General features: G+C 36.4%; 2 protein-coding genes across 8 annotated transcripts in view; one reads left to right on the top strand and one right to left on the bottom strand.

Moving 5' to 3' along the window:
- Nucleotides 1-22,427, top strand: part of PPP4R3A (protein phosphatase 4 regulatory subunit 3A) — a 36,992-nt gene that overhangs the window by 13,131 nt on the left and 1,434 nt on the right. For 2 of the 5 annotated variants that reach the window (XM_005666399.4, XM_084970041.1), the window contains exons 3-14: nucleotides 952-1,050; nucleotides 5,107-5,724; nucleotides 8,921-8,998; nucleotides 9,081-9,197; nucleotides 9,900-10,016; nucleotides 10,976-11,107; nucleotides 11,208-11,310; nucleotides 12,816-12,974; nucleotides 18,901-19,070; nucleotides 19,908-20,050; nucleotides 20,931-21,121; nucleotides 21,489-21,715. In XM_005666399.4, the coding sequence (XP_005666456.1) occupies nucleotides 952-1,050; nucleotides 5,107-5,724; nucleotides 8,921-8,998; nucleotides 9,081-9,197; nucleotides 9,900-10,016; nucleotides 10,976-11,107; nucleotides 11,208-11,310; nucleotides 12,816-12,974; nucleotides 18,901-19,070; nucleotides 19,908-20,050; nucleotides 20,931-21,121; nucleotides 21,489-21,715 (2,154 nt within the window). Of the gene's footprint in view, nucleotides 1-951; nucleotides 1,051-5,106; nucleotides 5,725-8,920; nucleotides 8,999-9,080; nucleotides 9,198-9,899; nucleotides 10,056-10,975; nucleotides 11,108-11,207; nucleotides 11,311-12,815; nucleotides 12,975-17,954; nucleotides 18,111-18,900; nucleotides 19,071-19,907; nucleotides 20,051-20,930; nucleotides 21,122-21,488; nucleotides 21,716-22,427 lie in introns of all 5 variants that reach the window. The other 3 variants (XR_014811293.1, XR_014811292.1, XM_005666398.4) reach the window with 3 other exon arrangements.
- The window catches only part of LOC106504538 (uncharacterized), a 77,764-nt gene continuing 68,226 nt past the window's right edge, over nucleotides 12,890-22,427 (bottom strand). The window contains exons 2-4 of one of the 3 annotated variants that reach the window (XM_084970045.1): nucleotides 17,407-17,476; nucleotides 15,287-15,323; nucleotides 12,890-13,038 (exon numbers count right to left, since the gene is read on the bottom strand). The gene's annotated coding sequence lies outside the window, so the exon portion shown is untranslated. Of the gene's footprint in view, nucleotides 13,039-13,480; nucleotides 13,558-13,975; nucleotides 17,477-22,427 lie in introns of those variants that run through there. The other 2 variants (XM_084970044.1, XM_084970043.1) reach the window with 2 other exon arrangements.

Below are 22,427 nucleotides of genomic sequence, written 5' to 3'. Positions count from 1 at the left end.
CAGGATCATCCCAGTACACGCTCAGCCAGCTTTGGCTTGGCTCCTTTCAGTTACTTAATAGTCAGATTAAATTATTTTTTCTTTATATTTTATTCAAATCCATCCAACTCTAATTTCTACTCCTGATTCTTCTCTTTGGACTGCTTGAAAAATAAAGTGGTCTCAGTATTCTAAGTGCAGTGTCTTGATGAGATTACATCATAATAAAAACCGTTGAACTGTTTTATTAAACTTACTATCATTGAAAAAATACAAATTTGTCTGAAAGGGGTAAAGGGCTGATAGGAGCATCTTCATGAACTTTTAAGTTTAAAAAAACCTCTGTCCAAGAGATACCTGGTGGCTCAGCAGGTTGAGGATCCGGCATGGTCACTGGTCACTGCTGTGGCATGGGTTTGATCCATGGCCTGGAAACTTCTGTATGCCACAGGAATGGCCAAAAACAAAACAAAAACCCCAAAGCCTCTGTCCAGATACATGCTTACATATTAGAGAGTTAGCCAATAATTTCAAAGGCTTCATGAGCCTCAAGTGCCCCAAGTAAAGAGTAACTGACAATTACAAGAGAGGAGGAAGAGGTATGCTTATTTTATTAATTCCATCCTCCTAATGTGTCCTAATTATTGACTACTCAGACTTCCTCATTGTAACTTAATGTGCAAGCAAAGGCCTGACATAATGTTCAGTTTGTATCTTTTGGTACATTTAGATTGTGTGCTCAATTTGTAGTGCTTTTCACATATTGGTTTTACTCCTTAAGGAGAACATTGTTTTCATGTATAGACGGGATAAAATGAAGTATAAAAAAGGTATTGGTAATTACTAATATCAATGTTGCAAAAAGTAAAAATTAGTACTGTTCTCAGTTCCTTATTCCTTTGTTCATATGCTTTGTGTTTTGAAGTGGTTTGTGATGATATGTTTTATTCAGACTTCTTTTTTTCTCTCAAGGACACTTTAATTGTGTGGTCTGAAGCAGAAAATTATGACTTGGCCCTTAGCTTTCAAGAAAAAGCTGGATGTGATGAAATTTGGGAGAAAATATGTCAGGTAATTTTAAAAATTAGAAAATCGACATGCTTTTTAAAAAATATTTTGTTTTTTGCTGTGCTTTTAATACCCAGGTTTAAATGGAAACACATTTCATATAAATCCTTAAATTCACTGCTGTCTGTGAAAAGCTTGATTTACAGGAAAGTGCAATTTACAGACACCAGTTTACCCAGCCCAGACCTTTGCTGAACTCTGGAGTTTTATATCTAGTGCTTTTGAGAGCTCCTCCATGAGTGTTCAGTAGGATCTCAAATTTAATAGTCTAAAACTGAACTGAATCTCACTGAGATGTTCATTCTCCCATCTCTCTTGTAGCAAATGCCATCTAGTTGCTGAAATCAGAAACTTATGGGTTATTTTTATTCTTCCTTCATTTCCCTAGATCTGTTCAGTCCCTCAATTATAAATCTTAAATCTAATCACTTACCTTCATTTTCAAGGCTATTAGTTTACTAAGCCACCATCATTTCTTGCCTGGCTTATTGCTTTCATCCCAAATCTATACCACAGCTAAGAGTGATCTTTTTAAAAATGCAAGTCCTAGAGTTCCCATCGTGGCGCAGTGGTTAACAAATGTAAGAACCATGAGGTTGCAGGTTCGATCCCTGGCCTTGCTCAGTGGGTTAAGGATCCATCGTTGGCGTGAGCTGTGGTGTGGGTTGCAGATGCGGCTCAGATCCTGCATTGCTGTGGCTCTGGTGTAGGCCGGTGGCTACAGCTCCGATTCGACCCCTAGCCTGGGAACCTCCATATGCTGCAGAAGCAGCCCAAGAAATAGCAAAAAGACAAAAAAAAAATTATTTTTTTAATGCAAGTCTTATCATATTATTCTTTGTTCAGTAACTTCTCCTGACTGTTAACTATCTCTACAACCTCAATTTTGCATGTTCTCAATTGATTCTGGAATTCCCTAGTGGTTCTAGTACCTCACTCTAGTGATAAAATCTCCACAATATTTTGTGAATGGTCATTTTTTTATGTTCTCTTTTGGTCAAGCCATTGGCTGTTATTGTGGACTCAGACCATTATATCCTAAGAACACTTCTTCTGTCTCCAAGTTTAACAAGCTTTCTAGGTCAGATTTTCCCTGTAAAGGGCAAGATAGTAAATGTTGCAGGCTTTATGGACCATACAGCCCGTAGAACTGAATAACAGCTATTCAGTTCTGCTGTTGTACTGTGAAAGTAGCCATAGAGTACACATAAGTTAATGGATGTGGTTCTCTTCCAGTACTGTTTTGTTTATGAAAACAAGTGGCGGGCCAGGTTTGGCTGTCATCTGTCAACACCTGGTTTGGGCCATTCTGATGCACCTTGACGTTTGAGAGCCATTGCCTTAGTAGACGCTACAGTGTTCTTAAGACACGGTTTTTCCTTGCAGATTTCTATATATTCTATTAAGCTGTGTTTTTTTTTTCTCCAAAAATTACCTACCTGTTAAACTGTCCCTTTGCTTCTCTTAACATGTGAAAAACTAAGGCTTATATTTATGCCTTTTTCATGTTTTATTTGCTTTCTGTCCCATATAATTGTTTTTACACAGCATGTTCCTCTAGATTTTGTCATGTGGGTGGAGTTCTCCCATAAAAAGAGATGAGATTAATGAGCTCAGGGTGTGCCTAAAGCACCCTTATTCAGACAGATCTTGTTCTGCTTCACCTTTCTGAGATGAACAGTCCTATTCTGGACAGAATCTTCTTTTAGGCTAGTATTTAACTCAGACCTGGACTCAATCTGTTACTCTCATGCCTGGCTCTCCTTTAGAATTATTGGACCTTTACTGTGCTTTTCCTTAGTCTGTAATAGTGAATTTTTCAGTCATTTTCTCTTGGGGAACAAGTACTTGTATACTTTCCTCTACAATAACTTTCCTGAGAATCACTGGCTACTTATCTTTCCCTCCAACTTTTATGTAGTTTATGTTCAAGATGTCCTTTCTCAATGATTCTTTCATGATCCTCCTGTCCGTCTCAGTTTCTGGATCTTAGGGCTTAGTCTAGGAAATTTACTACATTTTGTCCTCTGAGATCTTAGATGTTTCTCTAGTTCTTGAACTCTACTACTATTTTTTTTTTTTTTTCATCTTGAAACAAATCTCCCCATTTTCTAGTACCCTCTTCATTAGCAGTTAGGTCTGGGTGCATCTCTTTTTCCTTTTTATAACCTTTTTTTTTTCCCTTTTCTTTTTAGGGCCGCACCTGTGGCATATGGAGGTTCTGAGGCTAGGGGTTGAATAGGAGCTGTAGCCACAGCCACAGCAACATCGGGTCTGAGGCATGCCTGTGACCTACACCACAGGTCATGGCAACGCCGGATCCTTAGCCCACTGAGCGAGGCCAGGGATCAAACCTGCATCCTCATGGATGCTAGTCAGATTCGTTAACTGCTGAGCCACGACGGGAACTCCTTTTTTATATTTTATGGTCTTCACATTCTCATTTTCTTCGTATCTATCTAGATTGACTTCTGAGATTTATCCTTTTTCATAAGGAAAGCTCTGTCTTCTAGCTTAGTCTACTTTCCTCTAAAAATTTTCATTCTTTTGCTTCTGTTCTAAACTAAGACTGAAACAAATTGTCAAATTATTATAGTTTCACCTTGTTTCCCTTAGCCAGATCAGTTTCTAAGAGTATCTTAAACACAGGCCTTTTTGATTACCTGTTCAACCTTCGTATTTGCAAGTTAACTCAAGAAAGTAGCATTTTCCTTATAATAAGGGCTCTCATCCCTTTTCATTTGGTTTTTAAATCAAACACCTGCCATTTTTCTGTAGGCAAAGCTGTAGCTTGAATATTAGGAGTCTAAAGCTGTGATGAGAACTTACATAATTAAAAGAATCCAGAGCCAGTTTGAGACCATGCCAGGTACAAGCTGTGAATGTGCCTACCCTCCTTTTAGTGGTGCTACCCACTGGGTTAAGATCAAGATGGTATCACCTTGCAGCACATTTCAAGACATAGTCCAGGCCTTCTTTCCTTCTAGTGTCCATTAACATCACCTAACCATGCTAAGCAATTCAGGTTTCTTGGTCTTTTCACATAAGGCCTAGTTTTTCCATCTCTTTGCCATTCATCTTGGCCTTTGGGGCTGTTTTAGTGTGTCAAATTATAGGGCCAGGATAGCAAAACTCATCTCATTCCAAAGCATGTCCTTCACCTTTTGCAAAAAAATCTTTCACCTTACAATGTATTTCTAATTGTGAAGGCTTCTAAGTTATCTTTTTATAATTACAACCCCTACACTGACATAAAGTTGGGGTTTATGACAAACCTTAGGCCTTCTGGGGGATCGCAGAAGTGTGTAGAAAGGAGAACTTCCATGGTCTTTAAGCAGGTATTCTTAGGGGATAGTGCTACTAGAGAGAGACCACAGTTACCTAGTTTTAGTTTTTTGTTGGTGTACTTGTTTCCCATTCAGATTTTCTTAATCATAGTTTTGGGCATTTATACCAAATCATTGACCCACTGTGGTCAAACTCAGCTTGTACATGCTCTTGGCCCTCAGCTTGTACATGCTTTCTAAATTAACTGATATTAAATATTTTTCTTATTGCTTACATATATTTTCTATAGTCACAGCGTTTGTTTGAATTTTAAACTTTGAAGAATTTTGTGGTGGCTATACTGGAGCACAGTGCTAGGGATGTTTCTGAAATTTGTCCTAGTCTGTTGGAAAAGAGGGCCATGGATATAAAATGTGAGTGGATGTTTTATCATCGTGCCTTTGTATATTATGGGTCTGCAGGGCACTCTTAAGTCTCAGCCACAGTTAATTTAACAGATCTTAGAATATTTCTTTTGCTGGTAAACCTCGTACTTATAAGGAAGCTCATTCTATTTCTGCACTTTGAACTTCCTTCCTTAAAATTAAAAGTATGTTATTTATAGAAGTGTAATTTAGAAAAGTAGGAAATTGTCAAGTTTAAAGAAAGTTCATCATAAACTTGAAAGAAAATTATCATTATAGTTTTCTGAGAACATCTCTTATATCTAAGAATGTTATTTAGATTTGCTTTGATTATACTTTGTCAGCTATTATAAATCTTGTTTAATAGGTTCAAGGAAAGGACCCGTCAGTGGACATCACTCAGGACCTTGTAGATGAGTCTGAAGAGGAACGTTTTGATGATATGTCATCGCCAGGTTTAGAATTGCCATCTTGTGAATTAAGTCGCCTTGAGGAAATTGCAGAACTTGTGGCATCATCTTTACCTTCTCCCCTGCGTCGTGAAAAACTTGCACTAGCACTGGAAAATGAGGGTTATATTAAAAAGCTCTTAGAGCTTTTTCATGTGTGTGAGGATTTGGAGAATATTGAAGGACTGCACCACTTGTATGAAATTATCAAAGGCATCTTCCTCTTGAATCGAACTGCTCTTTTTGAAGTTATGTTCTCCGAGGAATGTATAATGGACGTCATTGGATGCTTAGAATACGATCCTGCTTTATCACAACCACGAAAACATAGGGAATTTCTAACAAAAACAGCCAAGTTTAAAGAAGTGATTCCCATATCAGATCCTGAGCTGAAACAAAAAATTCATCAGACATACAGAGTTCAATATATACAGGATATGGTTCTACCTACCCCTTCAGTCTTTGAAGAAAATATGTTATCAACTCTTCACTCTTTTATCTTTTTCAATAAAGTAGAAATTGTTGGTATGTTACAGGTAAGTTACCATTCTTTTTTCTCCTACTTAAAAAGATAGCTAGGAGTTCTACTGTGGTGCAGCGGTTAAGGATCTGGCATTGTCAATGCAGGGGCTCAGGTTTGATCCCTGGCCCGAGAACTTCCACATGCTGCAGGAGTGGCCAAAGAAAAAAAAAAAAGAAAAACAGACCTATTGCCTTTAGCAGAAGTAATTTTTTGTTCCTTTTAAGTACCTAAATTGAATTTTAATTTTTGTCTAATATATTTTGTTGATATTACAAGAGATTGTAATGTATAATACTGTGGTACCAGAAGGTTATTTTTTGCTTAGGGAAAGTAAATGTAATTTTTAACAAAAGGTCTAGCTTGAAGAAATTACAGGGAAAGGATCATGAAACAATATGAGATATTAATCAGTAATGCACAAAGCAGAATAGATTAGAAGAGGGAAAGAAAAAGTAGAATCCAAGAAACATGTCTAAGTATAGAATATAAAGTCTATAGAATATATAGAACTCACAGGTAATTATTTATTAGAGGTCCAGTTTTAGGGTCAAGGGAATATAGCAGATGTTGGCAAGTTATAGCTGCATCTCTCCCTACCAGAAGGCATGCTTTTGTAATGGATGAAAGTATGGGGAAGTTAGACTTCGGTGTAAGTTTCAGTTCCACCTGTCACTTAGTAGCTCTGTGACTTGGGCAACTTTCTTAATCTTTTAAATCTTCAGTTTCCTAATCTTAAGGATAGTGATATAGGAACCTACCCTATAAGGTCATCTGAAGATTAAATAAGATACATGATAAAGACTCAAGTATTATTTTTACAAATCTATTAATTATTGCCTATTAAACTCCAAATTTTTTTTGTTAGAGTATACTCAGTCTCTCAAGTGTGGTGTGTTAGGGTGCTTGCACCAGAATTGCCGGGGCCTAGGGTGCAGTTTCCTGGATGCTGCCAAAACACAGAATCCAAATCTGTGAGCTGGCCGGTAATCTGCATTCTAACGTGCAGAGTCAGAGAGTCTCGGTAAATTATCCTGTGGTGCGTGAATTAGGCTATTGCAACTGAAATATAAGTTTGCAAACTAAACATTTGTGAGTTTCATACTTCTGTGTTTTATTTCTTTATACCCATGTAACAATAATAGATGTGATATGATTTAAAAGATGTTAGACCTTACCTCAGATTTATAAATAAAAGCAATTATTAGAAACCTGGATTTAAATTTAAAAAGGAGGCAAATAAATGCCAGTAAGAACTGCTTGATAGGGCGTTCCCATCATGGTGCAGTGGTTAACAAATCCAACTAGGAACCGTAAGGTTGCGGGTTCTGTCCCTGGCCTTGCTCAGTGGGTTAAGGATCTAGCGTTGCCGTGAGCTGTGGTGTAGGTCGCAGATGAGGCTCGGATCTTGCATTGCTGTGGCTGTGGCATAGGCTGGCGGCTACAGCTCCGATTTGACCGCTAGCCTGGGAACCTCCATATGCCGTGAGTGCGGCCTTAGAAAAGACAAAAGACCAAAAAAAAAAAAAAGAACTGCTTGATAGCACATGTTATGAATAAAGCAGTAAGTTTAATTTTCATCTGTTTCTTTTTAGAAAATTGCTATATTTTCAGTGACCCTGGCTTTATCACTTAAAAAAAAAAATCTGAATTCAAATAGAAAAGTTAATTTTACCAAAACCAATTTCCTGAAGCTAGTGATAAGTCCAATTCATGTTGACTAATTTGACATGTTTTCCATTCATTTAAGACAGACAAATAATATAGGCAATGCAGTCTGGTAAGTACAACAGTAATCTCTAAATGGTACATTTTGATTGATAATGACGAGAAGGGTTCTGGTATCAGTTTTCATTTGTTCTTTGATAAGGGAACTAGTTTTTGTTAGCTACCTGTTCTGTGCTTGTTTGATTCCTGGTTTCCTTGGATAATCCTGAGTGCTGCTGGTACTTTTCCTTAGCTCCACATGGTTCTCATTTTGTTGTATAGGGATTTGTCACTTCTGTGTTTTCTTGGTCTTCCTACCTGTAAAATGCCAGTTTTACTCATTAAATACGAATAATTTCAAGTTACGTCTTTGTTTCCCTACAGTATGCTCTGTAAAATGCTGGCTGCCAGTTGTGTGGGTCTTTCTGTTTCTGTTGATGCAGAGTGTTTATATTCAAAATACTGTGAAAGAAGGAGAGTTTACAAATTTCTTTGATGAGAAGCAGTTCTTAACCCATCTTATACACAGTCATAACCCTTACCCTTGACTGATTTCTATGTAACACTGTTAAAACAGTCTTGATTCTCTAAACTTTGTGGCAGTCTGGAGAATCATTTTTAGTCATTTGATTTCCATTTGGTGGGATATATTTTAGCTGGATCTTGACATTGGAGATGACATTTAAGGTATGGCCTATTTGTACATTAGGCCATAGAAAAGTAAAAGTGGGAATCACTAGCATCACAGAAAATGTTTCTTAAACACCCACGGCAGCGAATGTGGGGTTTATAAATCCGTGGAAGGTCTCACACACACATACACATATTTAGACTTCGGCGGCATGTCTGTAAGGCTGAAGTAGTATGGAATTAAAATATAATAAAATCTTAATTAAAAATAGTTATAGACAAAATTGAACAGGAAGTCAGAAATGGTCTAATGTAGAATAACACGTGTTAAGTTACTTTGTATTTGTTTTGTGTGTGTATCTTTAAATAATAGATGTTTCTTAATTCCAAAGTTCTGAATTTAGCTTTTTAACTATTGCTGTTTTTAAAATGTGAAGGAAGTTTTATCTTCCTTTGAGAGGTTGCAGAAGCCCAGTGAAAATGAGGGGTCTACCAACCGTGTTTGTTTTCTTTCATAAAGTAATACTCATTCATTGCCATATTGCCTGTGTCTGCTTCCTACTGTAACAACATAACAGAGTAGTTGTGGTAGAGACCATATGGCCCACAAAGCCCAAAATTTTTTAAATGTGGCCCTTAACTACCTTAGGAAATAGAGCCTTGCTGAAATATAAAGTATAATCTTTCTGTATAAATCCCCAGTTTATCCTTTAATAATTTTTTCCTTCTCTTTTAAAAAACAGCATTGCCAATACCATCTTTCCCTTTTCCAGTTATTGCAATTTATATCTTCTACAGTAACATCTTGAAAATGTATTTTATTATATACTCTTACTATTATTAGCATAATTAAAATCTATCCTTTGATTTCACAGGAAGATGAAAAATTTCTGACAGATTTGTTTGCACAATTAACAGATGAAGCAACAGATGAGGAAAAAAGACAGGAATTGGTAAGAAATTTGATATTATAAAGGCCATGAAGCTAAAACAATACAACCTATTATGTTCACTTAACCTTTTTCCTAATTTCAGGTTAACTTTTTAAAAGAATTTTGTGCGTTTTCCCAAACGCTACAACCTCAAAACAGAGATGCTTTTTTCAAGACTTTGTCAAACATGGGTATATTACCAGCTTTAGAAGTCATCCTTGTAAGTTTGTTTCTCCTTATATTTAATTACCATTATATTTTTAACCCACAAAATAGTATATTTTTATGTAACATGCAACTGTTTGATTATAGCTAATATTTAACATCAGCTGTGTATTACATAAAGTTAAATAGCTATAAAATTCTAGTATTAAGAGAGTCCTTACACAGTGCTAAAAGGACAATTACGGAATTTTCCATATTTTTAACAATTTAACTTTGCATCATATTAAAATGCTGGAGTTCCCGTCATGGTTCAGTGGTTAACAAATCCGACTAGGAACCATGAGGTTGTGGGTTCAGTCCCTGGCCTTGCTCAGTGGGCTAAGGATCCAGCATTGCCGTGAGCTGTGGTGTAGGTCACAGATGTGGCTCGGATCCCACGTTGCTGTGGCTGTGGTGTAGACCAGCGGCTACAACTCCGATTAGACCCCTAGCCTGGGAACCTCCGTATGCCGCAGGTGCGGCCCTAGGAAAGACAAAAAGACAATAAATATATAAAATGCTAGAGGAGAAAAATAAACGGGAAAAAATGAAAGTATAACTTTATCCCATAGAACAGTAATTTTACATACAACATAATTTCCTTGACCTCTCCTTTTTATTGAAATATATTCTTATAATTTGTTAGGGTTTAGATTTATATAGCTGCAAGTTCCATATTTTTATTATTATAGAAGAAATAAGTGCTTTTTACCTGCAGGGCATGGATGATACACAGGTGCGAAGTGCTGCTACTGATATATTCTCATACTTGGTTGAATATAATCCATCCATGGTACGAGAGTTTGTCATGCAGGAGGCACAACAGAATGATGATGTAAGTAAGAAGTTAACAGAGCAAAAAATAACCAACAAGGTAAATATTATCTTCACTAACAGTAAGTATTTATACGTGGGGAGCTATAACTATATTTATTATTCATTTCTTAAAGATTTAGTCAGTGTTTGAGAAAAGTATACCCATGATATCATGACTTATTCTTCCCCTAAATTGGCTCCTGAGTTTATAAATTGTTTTACAGCAGTTATTTGTTAATGCTCAATTTCAATTTCTTTTAAAATTTTTGAAATTAAGTTTTTTAACTCTGAAGTTAACTTGCTATGTTATAATGTTTAAAACCATTTCATCAATAAATTGTTCTTCTGTATGTGGAATTATGAATAACTTCCCTAAGAAAGCATTGGCTTTGCTAGGGATAGAGGTCTCAAAATTATCAAGAATGATGAAGCATAGTCCTTTGGAAAGTATTTAGGATGCTTTCTTTACTGCCTGACCAACCATAGGGAAAACCATTTATTTTAAATGGAAACTTTATATCATTTCTGTAAAAGGAGAACAGATAAAGTTATCATTTGCCATAGAAGGAATCTATAAAAATGCAGTAAAAGAACAGTGTTATAAATTCTAGCTAGATAATCGTACTGTTAAAACTATGAAGCAAAGTCCCATTAGCTTTCTTCAGAAGAGAGATTTTATTATTAAGAGTTCTAAAAGATCTATTAGCACCAAACTGAAACTTTGTTTTTATTTTAATCCAGGGGATTTAAAGATAATAAAAAAAGAACTTTTTGGTACTATTTGTGTAATGTGTCTGTACCATACCTTTGGGAAACTACCATATATCCTATTAAAGATTCCAGTCAGTCATTTCATTTTGTTTGCAGTTAACAAGATAGCTAGAGCCAGGTATAATGCTATAGCATGTGTCATAGTATATGCTTTTTCCATCCTTACTCTTAGTAAGTGATCCTTATTATGTATATTTTTCCCACCAGGATATTTTGCTCATCAACCTCATTATAGAACATATGATTTGTGATACAGACCCTGAACTTGGAGGAGCAGTCCAACTTATGGGCCTGCTTCGAACCTTGGTTGACCCAGAAAACATGCTAGCTACTGCCAATGTAAGCCGTGGGCATTTTTCTCTTTTTCATACTCGTGTAATTTTGATTGCTGGTAGGAACCAATGCAGTTAAAGTTCATGAAGTGTTTTTGATTCCTTAGAAAACAGAAAAGACTGAATTTCTGGGTTTCTTCTACAAGCACTGTATGCATGTCCTTACTGCTCCATTACTGGCAAATACAACAGAAGACAAACCTAGCAAAGGTAAGATAATACAGGTTGGTAGTTAAATTCTTTGTTCTTAAACTTTGAAACTCAGAAGGTTGGTGTTAATATAGAGGTTTAGTAACATATTTTCAAAAGAGGTAATTTCAAGGTAAAATTTCTTTCAAAAGTGCTATAATCAGGAGTTCCCATTGTGGCTCAGTGGTTAAGAACCCAACTAGTATCCATGAGGCTGTGTCTTTGATCCCTGATGCAGCTTGGATATGGTATTGCTGTGGCTATGGCATAAGGTGGCAGCTACAGTTCCAATTCAACCCTAGCCTGGGAACTTCTATATATCACAGGTGCAGCCCTAAAAAGAAGAGAATGTGCTATAATCAGAGATAATAGAACTGTAAAAGAAAATACTTGAGATACTTATTTGCTGCTTTCTGAATTTTGAAGCCATTTTTTTGTTAAAGCACTATTTGTATTTAGTTTCCATTTACATACGGAAACAAACAGCGTGAAGTAGCTCTGAGACAATTCATTTTAAGTTATTTGTACTTGAGGTGTGTAGACTGAGCAAAGCTGGTACTCAGTATTAAGCTGTTTTTATTTGCATTGAAGATTATTACAAAGTTAGGATTATTTATTTCTGCATTTTATTCCCTTAGTGTGTGTGATTTAGAAAACAGTTTTAGGGTCTTCTTGGGAAGTTCCTTATTAAAGCTTTGCGAATAAGTTACTTTGTCATATGAATTATCAACATAGTATATTTAACTTATAATGCCACTAGAAAATGTTTAGTTTACCTTTTTTGTGACTCTAGAAATCAGGTCTTAGAAACATGATACTCATTTCTCCTATTTTACATACTATGAGTAATGCTTGAGGCCTCTCCAGACTCATGTGTTCATGAAACATTGAGAACCTATTGTGTGGAAGGCAATGTGCTGTATATTTTATATATGTGTGTGTATGTGTGTGTGTATATATATATATATATATATATATATATATAAAATCTTTAGGGGTTAAATGGGGGAAATGAAAAAAAATGAGTCACACATATGTTCAGAGGCTTGCTGCCTGGTGAACATAAGCTAGTGATTATATTTCATTGTGGATTTATTATGTGTAGTAAAAGGAAGCACACTGGAATCAAAGTAGCAGAATCATTCCTTTAAAGCACGTGGTGTATGGCAGGACCTCCCATGACGTCTGTACATCTTTTGAGGGACATGATAAAACATGGTAGAGCATTCTTGCCCTTTGGAATAAGTCAAATTTAATAGTTTTGTATCCTGTGTTTGCCCTACTACTAACATTCCACATTTGGGTCTTGTGAAACTATTCTTCACAGAGTTGTTTAAATGTGAAAGACTGGAAAGAGCAGTTCTTGGCACATGGTAGGCATTCAACAAATGTTAGTTTTCTTTTCCTTAACTTTAACATATTTGGGTTAATAGAATAGAATTTTACTTGATTAGAATTTGGATTCTTATATTTGGGGAGGAGAAGAATCTAAGACATCAAGTGTAATTGTGTTTTGTTCTGTTTAGATGACTTTCAGACTGCCCAGTTGTTGGCACTGGTATTGGAATTGTTAACATTTTGTGTGGAGCACCATACCTACCACATAAAGAACTACATTATTAATAAGGACATCCTCCGGAGAGTGCTAGTTCTCATGGCCTCGAAGCATGCTTTCTTGGCATTATGTAAGTGTTGCTTCTGGTAGACTTACTGTCTGTATATCATCATTTTATCTTTAGGTCTTACTGCCTGAGAAGAAAAAAAATCATTGATTTCAGAAGACCTAGGTTCTAATGCTAAACCACACTGATAATGTACTGTTGCCACATTTTGAGGACGTGATTTTCCTGACTCTTCTTTTTCAATATACAGTAAAGGGGTTAATATACACCTACAAAATATTTTAAAGTATTGTACTATTAAAATGGCACCTTAAATCATTTTACCACAGTTGTTTTTGACTTAGTATTTAAAGTATGACAATTACAAATTAGGCATTCTTGTGAGACAATCTCACACTAAATCATGAAGAATTTGGAAAACATGTAACTAATAGCATTGAGTTTCCAAAAGACATTCTTCCTGTTATATACAGAATGCCTAGCGCAAATATCTAGTCCATTCATTAATTCCTCAAATATTTTTCTCCCAGCTTTACTGAGATATATTTGACATTACATTGTGTTACCTCAGATATCTTAAAGTGGGGTGACAAACTACAGCTGTGGCCAAATCCAGTCCGTGGTCTGTTTTTGTACTGCCTGCAAGCTGAAAAATAGTTATTGTGTTTTTTAAAGCGTTGTTTAAAAAAAAGGTATAGAGGAGTTCCCATTGTGCCTCAGTGTTAGCGAACTCAACCAGCATCCATGAGGACATGGCGTGTGATCCCTGTCCTTTCTTAGTCGGTGAAAGGATCCGACACTGCCACAAGCTGTGGAGTAGGCTGCAGGCACGGCTAGAATCTAATGTTGCTGTAACTGTGGTGTAGACGGTAGCTCTATTTCCGATTCGACCCCTAGCCTGGGAACTTCCATATGCTGTGGGTGCAGCCCTAAAAGGGGCAGGCGGGGGTGGGGGGAGCTACTTCAGAGACCATATGTGTGGCCCACAAAGCCTAGAATATGTATTGTGTAGACTCAAGGAAAAGGTTTGTAAAATCTTTTTGAGCAACAGATTTGTCTTTTAATTTGGTTGTTCTTAGCTATACATATTTCTCAAAAAGTTACTTTTACTGTGTTCTTAAGACCCTACTTTGCTGAAATAAAACATGTTTCTGAGTTGGAAATAGGTTAATCCAGACTATTCTTGATCATGTAGCAGTCAGCCTTCTTTGGTAAGTTGGCATACCAATTTTAGGGTACCCTAGAGGCACAGTAAGATGTCTGTTGGTAGCTAACTCTTGCCTTTTGGTTTTTATAGGTAAGTTTGGTTGTTTTGTTGTTTAGAGAGGCATTATAATCACCCACTAATGAGAGGTCTGAACATTTTTGCTATCTTTACTTCTTTTTAAATCATTTTGTTTATGTGATTTTTAAAATATCTTTAAATTATAAAACATCATTTATAAGAATATTTCTGATGTTTATTTATTCTATCAGCATTTTATCTTTAAAATAGTATTCAGAATAGAAAGTTTAATGTATTTTTGTAGAAGGAACCTAACAGGTTAACAATTGCTATAGTTGAGCTTTTCAGACTAGTGTACACACTGCAGTATGCACTAAAAATACTTGTGGCCGGATCTTTTTCAGCCAAAAGCAATAGGCAGCATCTGTTGCATTAAGCCTGGACTGCTAAGGACAGAAAAAAATGTTATCTCAGTTCTGTTTTACTAGTGCCTATCAAGAAAGACATTTAAATTCATGTTCATTTTTCTTATAAATCTGTCACCCAAAAGCAAGTCTAGAGGGAGTTAATAATGAACATTTCAGGAGTTCCCGTTGTGGCTCAGTGGCAGTGAACCCAGCTAGTATCCACGAGGACACGGGTTCGACCCCTGGCTTTGCTCAGTGGGTTAAAGATCCAGCATTGTTGTGAGGTGCAGTGTAGGTCGCAGACGCGGCTTGGATCTCAAGGTGCTGTGGTGTAGGCTGGCAGCTACAGCTCCGATTAGACCCCTAGCGTGGGAATTTCCATATGCCATGGGTGTGGCCCTAAAAAGACCAAAAAAAAGATGAAAAAAAATAATGAACATTTCAGCTGTTTATCCATGTTCAAGTGTGGGAAAGGGAGTTTGAGCAAATGGGAAAATTGAATAAATTAATGAGGTTTATTTCAATAAATTTAACATTACCATGTTTTATTGATTCTAAAATATGCATTTATCATCTCAAATCAAGGTGAGTCTTGCAATTAATGGCATGTCATGATTTGGTAACTTTAAATTTGTTTTGTCTTAGTAGAAGAGGTTTTTTGCAATCAGTGGCATCTTAGATTTTTGATAAAGTATGATACACAGTTGGCACTAGGAAAAAGATAAGATTAAGACTGGACTCACCTGACGAGGGGCTGAAAGTTCATTAGGAGGAGATAATCTGTAAAAATCAAGACAACATCAAAAGCAGTATAATTGAGGTGTGTTTGGAAGCATGGTAGAAATGATTTATTCTCCATGAATGAGGCAGATCAGGAAATTCTTACAAAGAAGTAAATTAAGTTGTGTCTTGATTGTGGAAGAGTGTGGCATTCTTGGTTGAATACAATGAAGATGAACAAGTGTGAAAGTGGTGTGTTTGAGGTCTGGTACAGGTAGAACACATGAGTCTAATGGGAGAGTGGCAGAAAAGGAAAGGCATTGTCTTCATCTCATTTTGCTTACAATATTGCAAAGAAAATTCCTCACAGTTTAGTAAGAACTATGAAGAGAATCACTGCAAATTGATGAGTAGGAAATTGAGCATGCTAGCAAAAATTTTAGATGTGTTTTATTATTCTTAACTCAATTTGGCAAATATTATCATTGAGACCTTACTCTGTCTCAAATGATTCTCAGTGGCTCTCTTCCCGGGATTGCAAATGAGTAGCTTCTGAAAGAAGATGCCAATTATCGGGAACATGCTCTTTAGGACCAACTGTACAGGAGGAGTTTTTATCAAGGATTTCTAAAAGAATTAAGTATAAATTTGAGATTTGAGATATTTTCAGTCTTAGGAAAGAGTACACTGAAATAAACAGTTTTTGGTTTTGTTTTTTTTTTTTTTTTTTTTTTCAGGGTCACACCCACGGCACATGGAGGTTCCCAGGCTAGGGGTCAAATTGGAGCTGTAGCCGCCAGCCTACACCACAGTTCACAGCAACATCAGATCCTTAACCCACTGAGTGAGGCCAGCGATCAAACCTGCGTCCTCATGGATGCTAGTTAGATTTGTTTCCACTGCACCACGATGGGAACTCCCTATGTATAGTATTTTTTAAGGGAGGGCCTTATAAGTAAATTTAGATGTCTACTTATAAGGACAAAAGATAATGTGGTTAAATGTACTGTTTGGGGGCTTCCATTTTTTGTATCTGCTGGTTGTTAATGATTATACGTCTACCATATTTAAAGACTATCAAGTCTGTGGGTGAGGACAGCAATCCTATTTGGTCTTTATAGGTTAGATATGTGTGTATCTATATAACACATACCTTATAGGTTAGATACCTGTATCTATATACACAGACCTGTTTTATCAGTCTTTTGGCCTTTTCCAAATTCTTGGATCTTATATTGCAGCTTTTTATTATTTTAATTATTTATTTATTTATTTTTTTTAGGGCTGCACCTGCGGCATATGGACATTCCCAGGCTAGGGGCCGAATTGGAGTCATAGTTGCTGGCTTATGCCTCAGCAACGCAGGATCCAAGCTGTGTCTGTGACCTAAACCATGGCTCACAGCAACGCCTGATCCTTAACCCACTGAGCGAGGGCAGGGATCAAACCCGAAACCTTGTGGTTACTAGTCAGGTCTGTTAACCACTGAGCCACGACGGGAACCCTGAGTTATTACTTTATGTCGTCTGGTTGTTTTGGTTTAAAATACCGAGGAATTAAATAAATTTTGGGTAGATGCTTTAATTCAGCTATCATTGAAATCTGTGTGAGGACTGAAGAAAAAAAATTTGTGGTAGATGCTTTTATTCACCTATCATTAGTTACTTATGAGGCAACAAAGTTTAAAACTTAGAAAACTACATGTTGTGTAAAGTAAAGATTATTTGTTTTAGAGATGATTGAAACTAAGCATAAAAGATTCCTGGCATGTTAATGAGGTTAGAGACGGAAGTGGAAGCAGTGTACCTTTACATTGAAAATCCCACGGCTGTGCTAAATTGACCTATCCCCAAAGCTTTCTCTAATCTCCTTAGAGCAGCTTGACTTCACACAACTCGCTGGTAAATTTTTGAAAGTTAACTTCTCATTCAGCAGCAAGAATAGGGGTTGGATATGCAAGTTTCTTTTAGGGGAAGGATTTGGGTGGAAATGATGCAATTCTTGATATAAATAAATAAGGACAAATGAGCAAAACAAAAAGCCCATTAGAACCACCTACCTGAACAAACCTGCTTGGGAGGAGAGAGTGGTACTGTCTGCCTACTCTGGTCTTAGTGAATTCTAGGAAGGGGTTTTCACTTACCCAGGAACTGCATGCAGACCAAAAGCTTCAGCTAGTATGTGTTATGGTAGGACACAAGTCTCCACAAAGCCTGCAAAGTTGGAGAAACAATTTTTTAAATTATGGAACTTGCCTTAATTACTAAAAGCTTAAAATCTGGCCTATTAGCATGAGCTCTAAAGTATTGATTTTTATTCTAACAAATGGAACCGCTTAAGTTCCTCTGTCAAGTAGCATGTTAAAAAGAGAAAACAAGTTCTCAAATCATTGTTTTGGGAAAACAAACCCTTGTTAGGCTATGACTTATCACGAAGAAAAATGATGCTTTTTGTTTAAAATGTCTTTCACCACGCTATGTATTTGAAAAAACAAAATGCAATATACTATCCTATAAACTATTTTGAAACTCCCTGCCCAGAGTGTCTCTTTAGTAAGAGACATTCTTAAATAAGTTGGATTGTTAAGGCAGTTTATAATTAACTGTACCTAATTGGGCATTCACTTGTGGACCTCTTTTCTGCCATCTAAAGAAAAATTGAGCTGCTTTACTCCTCTGCCTTCCTACCCAGAAACCGTGTCAGCATGGTTGCCTGGCTACCTGCTCATGAAGGACTTGATTAATAACAAATTGGCAGTTTAACGAGCCACTTCCATGATCTCCAAAGAAATCAAAATACAAACACAATATTTAATCTTGCCAACCGAAGACGATGTGACTGCATGAAGTGAGTATGCTTTTTTGAACTGTTTACAATAACTGGGGCATTAACTTACTGATAATTCCATTTAGGTAAAAGAGGGCTTTGTTGAAGTCTAGCTGTCTTGAGTATATTTGGATCTTGACGAATGGTGACTTAGGTAACTCCCCATACCTCAAGATGTAAATATACTTTTTAATCTGTAAGTTAAAGCCTAATTAATTATATAAAAAAGGAAAAACTAGGGGAAAAATTAAAAAGCATACTCGCTACAATAAGCATAGAGGACCACATTTTTAAAACATTCTCTAAATTGAGTCCTAAACTATGAGAAGGCAAATTTGGGGTCATGCAGATTCTGTGGGTTTATGGCATTTCTGCAAATACATCCAAAACAAATGTAAACCCATAAACTGATACCAAAATAAGAGTGTCCAAAAATAATCAAATTATAGAGTGGATTGCCCTAATAAAAGTGTTTTTCCTACAAAGGGCTACTTGTGGAAATTTTCTCATCTTAAGGAGGATGATAGGTTAACTCATTTATTAGCCTTGTCTTAGTTCTTATTTCAGATATAAAGTACACTTTGGTCATTATTTCTGGAACATTTCTGGCTTTCTAAGACTTGTGTTCTATGATAACATACACTGCTTTTAGAATACATCTTTCTGATAACCCCTTTTCTTTAGGTTCACACATCTGGAAGCAGTAACATATCATTGCTCGAAGAACTATGTTTATTAAACAGGTTGTTTTGTAATTCTAGAATAGTTGAAAATGGTAGATAATTTGAATAACAGTGCCTCTGTGTTTCAGGTGCTCTTCGTTTTAAGAGAAAGATTATTGGATTAAAAGATGAGTTTTACAACCGCTACATAATGAAAAGTTTTTTGTTTGAACCTGTAGTCAAAGCATTTCTCAACAATGGATCCCGCTACAACCTGATGAACTCTGCCATAATAGAAATGTTTGAATTTATTAGAGTGGTAGGTTCTATACCTAGTAGTTAGAATTTCGGTTTTAATTTTTTGAGAAAATCAAATATGCACTGTTGGTATTTCCACTTATTTGAGATTATTTGCAGCAGATTTTGAAAGAAAAGTTTCAGTGTTATCAAAAGCTTATGAGAGAGCAGACTAACAAAAAACAAAATAATTTTTCTCAGCAACTATGAATCCTTTATAGGATAGTTGTAATCATTTTAAGAAAAGTAAAATTATAGTTGACATAAGTATTTGGATGTGGTTTTTGTTCATTTTGTTTTTAACTTTGAGGTTTTCTGAATTTTTTACTTTCCCCATGTATCTCTAAGGAGCAAACTTGATTTTTAACTGATAGAGTGGGCTGGTAATTCTCAACCATTGGTGTGTGTCAGAACTATCTGTGGCATGCTTTTTTTTAAAAAAATTAGGGTAAAATATACAGAACATAAAATGTGCCCTTTAAACTGTTTTAATAAGTGTGCAGTTCAGTGGTGTTAAGTGCATTCACATTCTTGTGCAACTGTCACCAGCATCCACCTTCAGCACTTTTCTGTAGTGTGATTTTAAAATATATATGCTCAGGCCCCACCCAAACTTACTGAAAAAGAATCATCTAGGGTGAGACCTGGGCATTTACCTTAGAAAGAGCTATTGATGACTCTGAGGTACAACAAAAATTGGGGACAACTAAAATAGCCAATTTATGTTATGCCCGTTTTCATTTGTTTATCACTGTAAGATTGGATAATAATTTTATGAAGTTAAACTGTTTCGGGTTTATGAATTCCATTAAGAAGCAATATCCCTCAAAAATAACATTTTTCCCGTCTTTTTTTATAGGAAGATATAAAATCATTAACTGCTCATGTAATTGAAAATTACTGGAAAGCACTGGAAGATGTAGATTATGTACAGACATTTAAAGGATTGAAACTGAGATTTGAACAGCAAAGAGAAAGGCAAGATAATCCCAAACTTGACAGGTAGATTACAATCTATTTTTGAACCTATTTATCCAGTGACAGGTTTATGGTGATGGCTCTTTTTTTAGCTTGGCAGGGGAGGGGGAAATAAGCAGAAGCTGTGGTTTCCCCTAATGGTCAGGGTCAGGCTTCCCGGCAGTGTTAGGTAGATATCTGTATGATCTGGTGGACTTTTCTTAGGCATGTGTCAAGCTAGATAACGCAAAAGAAAAGAAAAACAGTGGTGTGGCAATAAGCTTTCTTGTGCCCAAAGTAAAACAAAATATTTGCTCTAAGATTGCAAGTAATTTTAAGGAATCTTATTTTTTTTTTTTTAATTTTTATTTTTTTTTTTTTGGTCTTTTTGCTATTACTTGGGCCACTCCCATGGCATATGGAGATTCCCAGGCTAGGGGTCCAATCGGAGCTGTAGCCACCGGCCTACACCAGAGCCACAGCAACTCGGGATTCGAGCTGCGTCTGCAACCTACACCACAGCTCACGGCAACGCCGGATCGTTAACCCACTGAGCAAGGGCAGGGACCGAACCCGCAACCTCATGGTTCCTAGTCGGATTCGTTAACCACTGCGCCACGACGGGAACTCCTTAAGGAATCTTAAAATCCATAAATTAAGACTTGTTATTTCCTAATGTTGACAAGTCTAATAAATAACTTAGCTGTAACAGTACAATTTTGATAATAGGAAGTTTGATTCTACTAATAACACTTGAAATCGAGTGTGGGTTTTCATTATATGCTGGGTAGAATCTTTTCTTTTGGTCAGTATGTGTATTAATCCATTGTCTTATTAATCTGTGGAGACTATAATTTGGAGCAGTATTTGAAGATGAAAGGCTTTATGGGTCTAATTTATTCTACTTCCTTCTTTTTACTCACAGTATGCGTTCCATTTTGAGGAATCATAGATACCGAAGAGACGCCAGAACACTAGAAGATGAGGAGGAGATGTGGTTCAACACAGATGAAGACGACATGGAAGATGGAGAAGCAGTGGTGTCTCCATCTGACAAAACGAAGAATGATGATGACATTATGGATCCAATAAGTAAATTCATGGAGAGGAAGAAATGTATGTTGAAAAGACGGGGAAGGAAAAATGAAGGTTTTCTCCTCTTTTCTTGACATAGTGATTATAGAGTGTGAATTAATAGCTGTGTTGTGAAGGTATAGACTACATTAATTTGACTTGAGTGAGATATTTCAGGAATGGTAGGGATGCTGAACGTGACACTGAAAGTTCCTTCCTTCGCATTTGCAAAGTCCAGTGGATAACGGTGCTTAGTATTTTGCTAATAAGCTTTGTTCATAAACTCAATTTCAGTGTTGTTCTCTAGCAAAGGAGTCAGCTGGTTAATTGTGTTTTAGTGCCACCTCACTTGGGGGTGTTTTAAAAAGATAAATACAGTTGCACCTATTGACAATATTCTCATTTTTAGTAAAAGAAAGTGAGGAAAAGGAGGTGCTTCTGAAAACGAATCTTTCTGGTCGGCAGAGCCCAAGTTTCAAGCTTTCTCTCTCTAGTGGAACAAAGACTAACCTCACCAGCCAGTCACCTGCAACAAATCTGCCTGGTTCTCCAGGATCACCTGGATCCCCAGGATCTCCAGGCTCTCCTGGATCCATCCCTAAAAATACATCTCAGACGGCAGCTATTACTACCAAGGTACACTTTTCACTTCCAAAACCTACCTAATTTAAGCTTTCTCAATGGTGTTTGTGACCAGTAGTCCTTCGGGAACTGATTTAACATTTGTGAACTATAGAATAATTCTCCCACCAGCAGTTGAGAAGTTCCTCAAAGTTTTTAGGACCAAGACAGATGTTTGAATATATTCTTATCCTGGTTATCTGCATTTTAAAACCTTAGGTTCACATTTGTATTTGTCAAAACATTTACAGAAATGTTAAAGTTTAATTATTTTATCCACTTTCTCAATACCTAGAGAAGACTTCACGGGGAGAAGATAATCTAAATATCTAGACTCTCTTAAATTCATTTTACCAAAACAAGTAAAAGTATCAAAACTTTAACACTAGAAATGTAGGCAAGATGTGATAGAATAAAAGCCAGTTTTTCTGGTTGCCTTTTGTTTACTTGGATTTAGCAGACTGGCATTTGGGATTCATTGATTTAGAGCACGGCTGAAGGGACAGGGCAGAATCACGTTCCTAACCCCTAATAGTCTATGCACCTTCATTTCTAGCGGTCTGCTTACGTTCTGTGGTTTTAATTTTGATACTGTTTGGACTCTGTTAAAAAATTTATTTTAGGGCACTGCCTTAACATTTTAAATTCAGTTATTAGTGTTTGTCTCCTGGCTAGTTTGCAAGGATCATAAACTACTTAAACATTTTGTTATGGAAAGCTTAGGAAA

The sequence above is a fragment of the Sus scrofa genome, chromosome 7, assembly GCF_054392235.1.
Source record: "Sus scrofa isolate SSC_HxYL_T2T_F1_AM1 chromosome 7, Sscrofa_HxYL_maternal_Yorkshire_Landrace_v2.0, whole genome shotgun sequence".
Classification (NCBI taxonomy): Eukaryota; Metazoa; Chordata; class Mammalia; order Artiodactyla; family Suidae; genus Sus; species Sus scrofa.
This window is presented reverse-complemented; position numbering and strand designations above follow the sequence as displayed.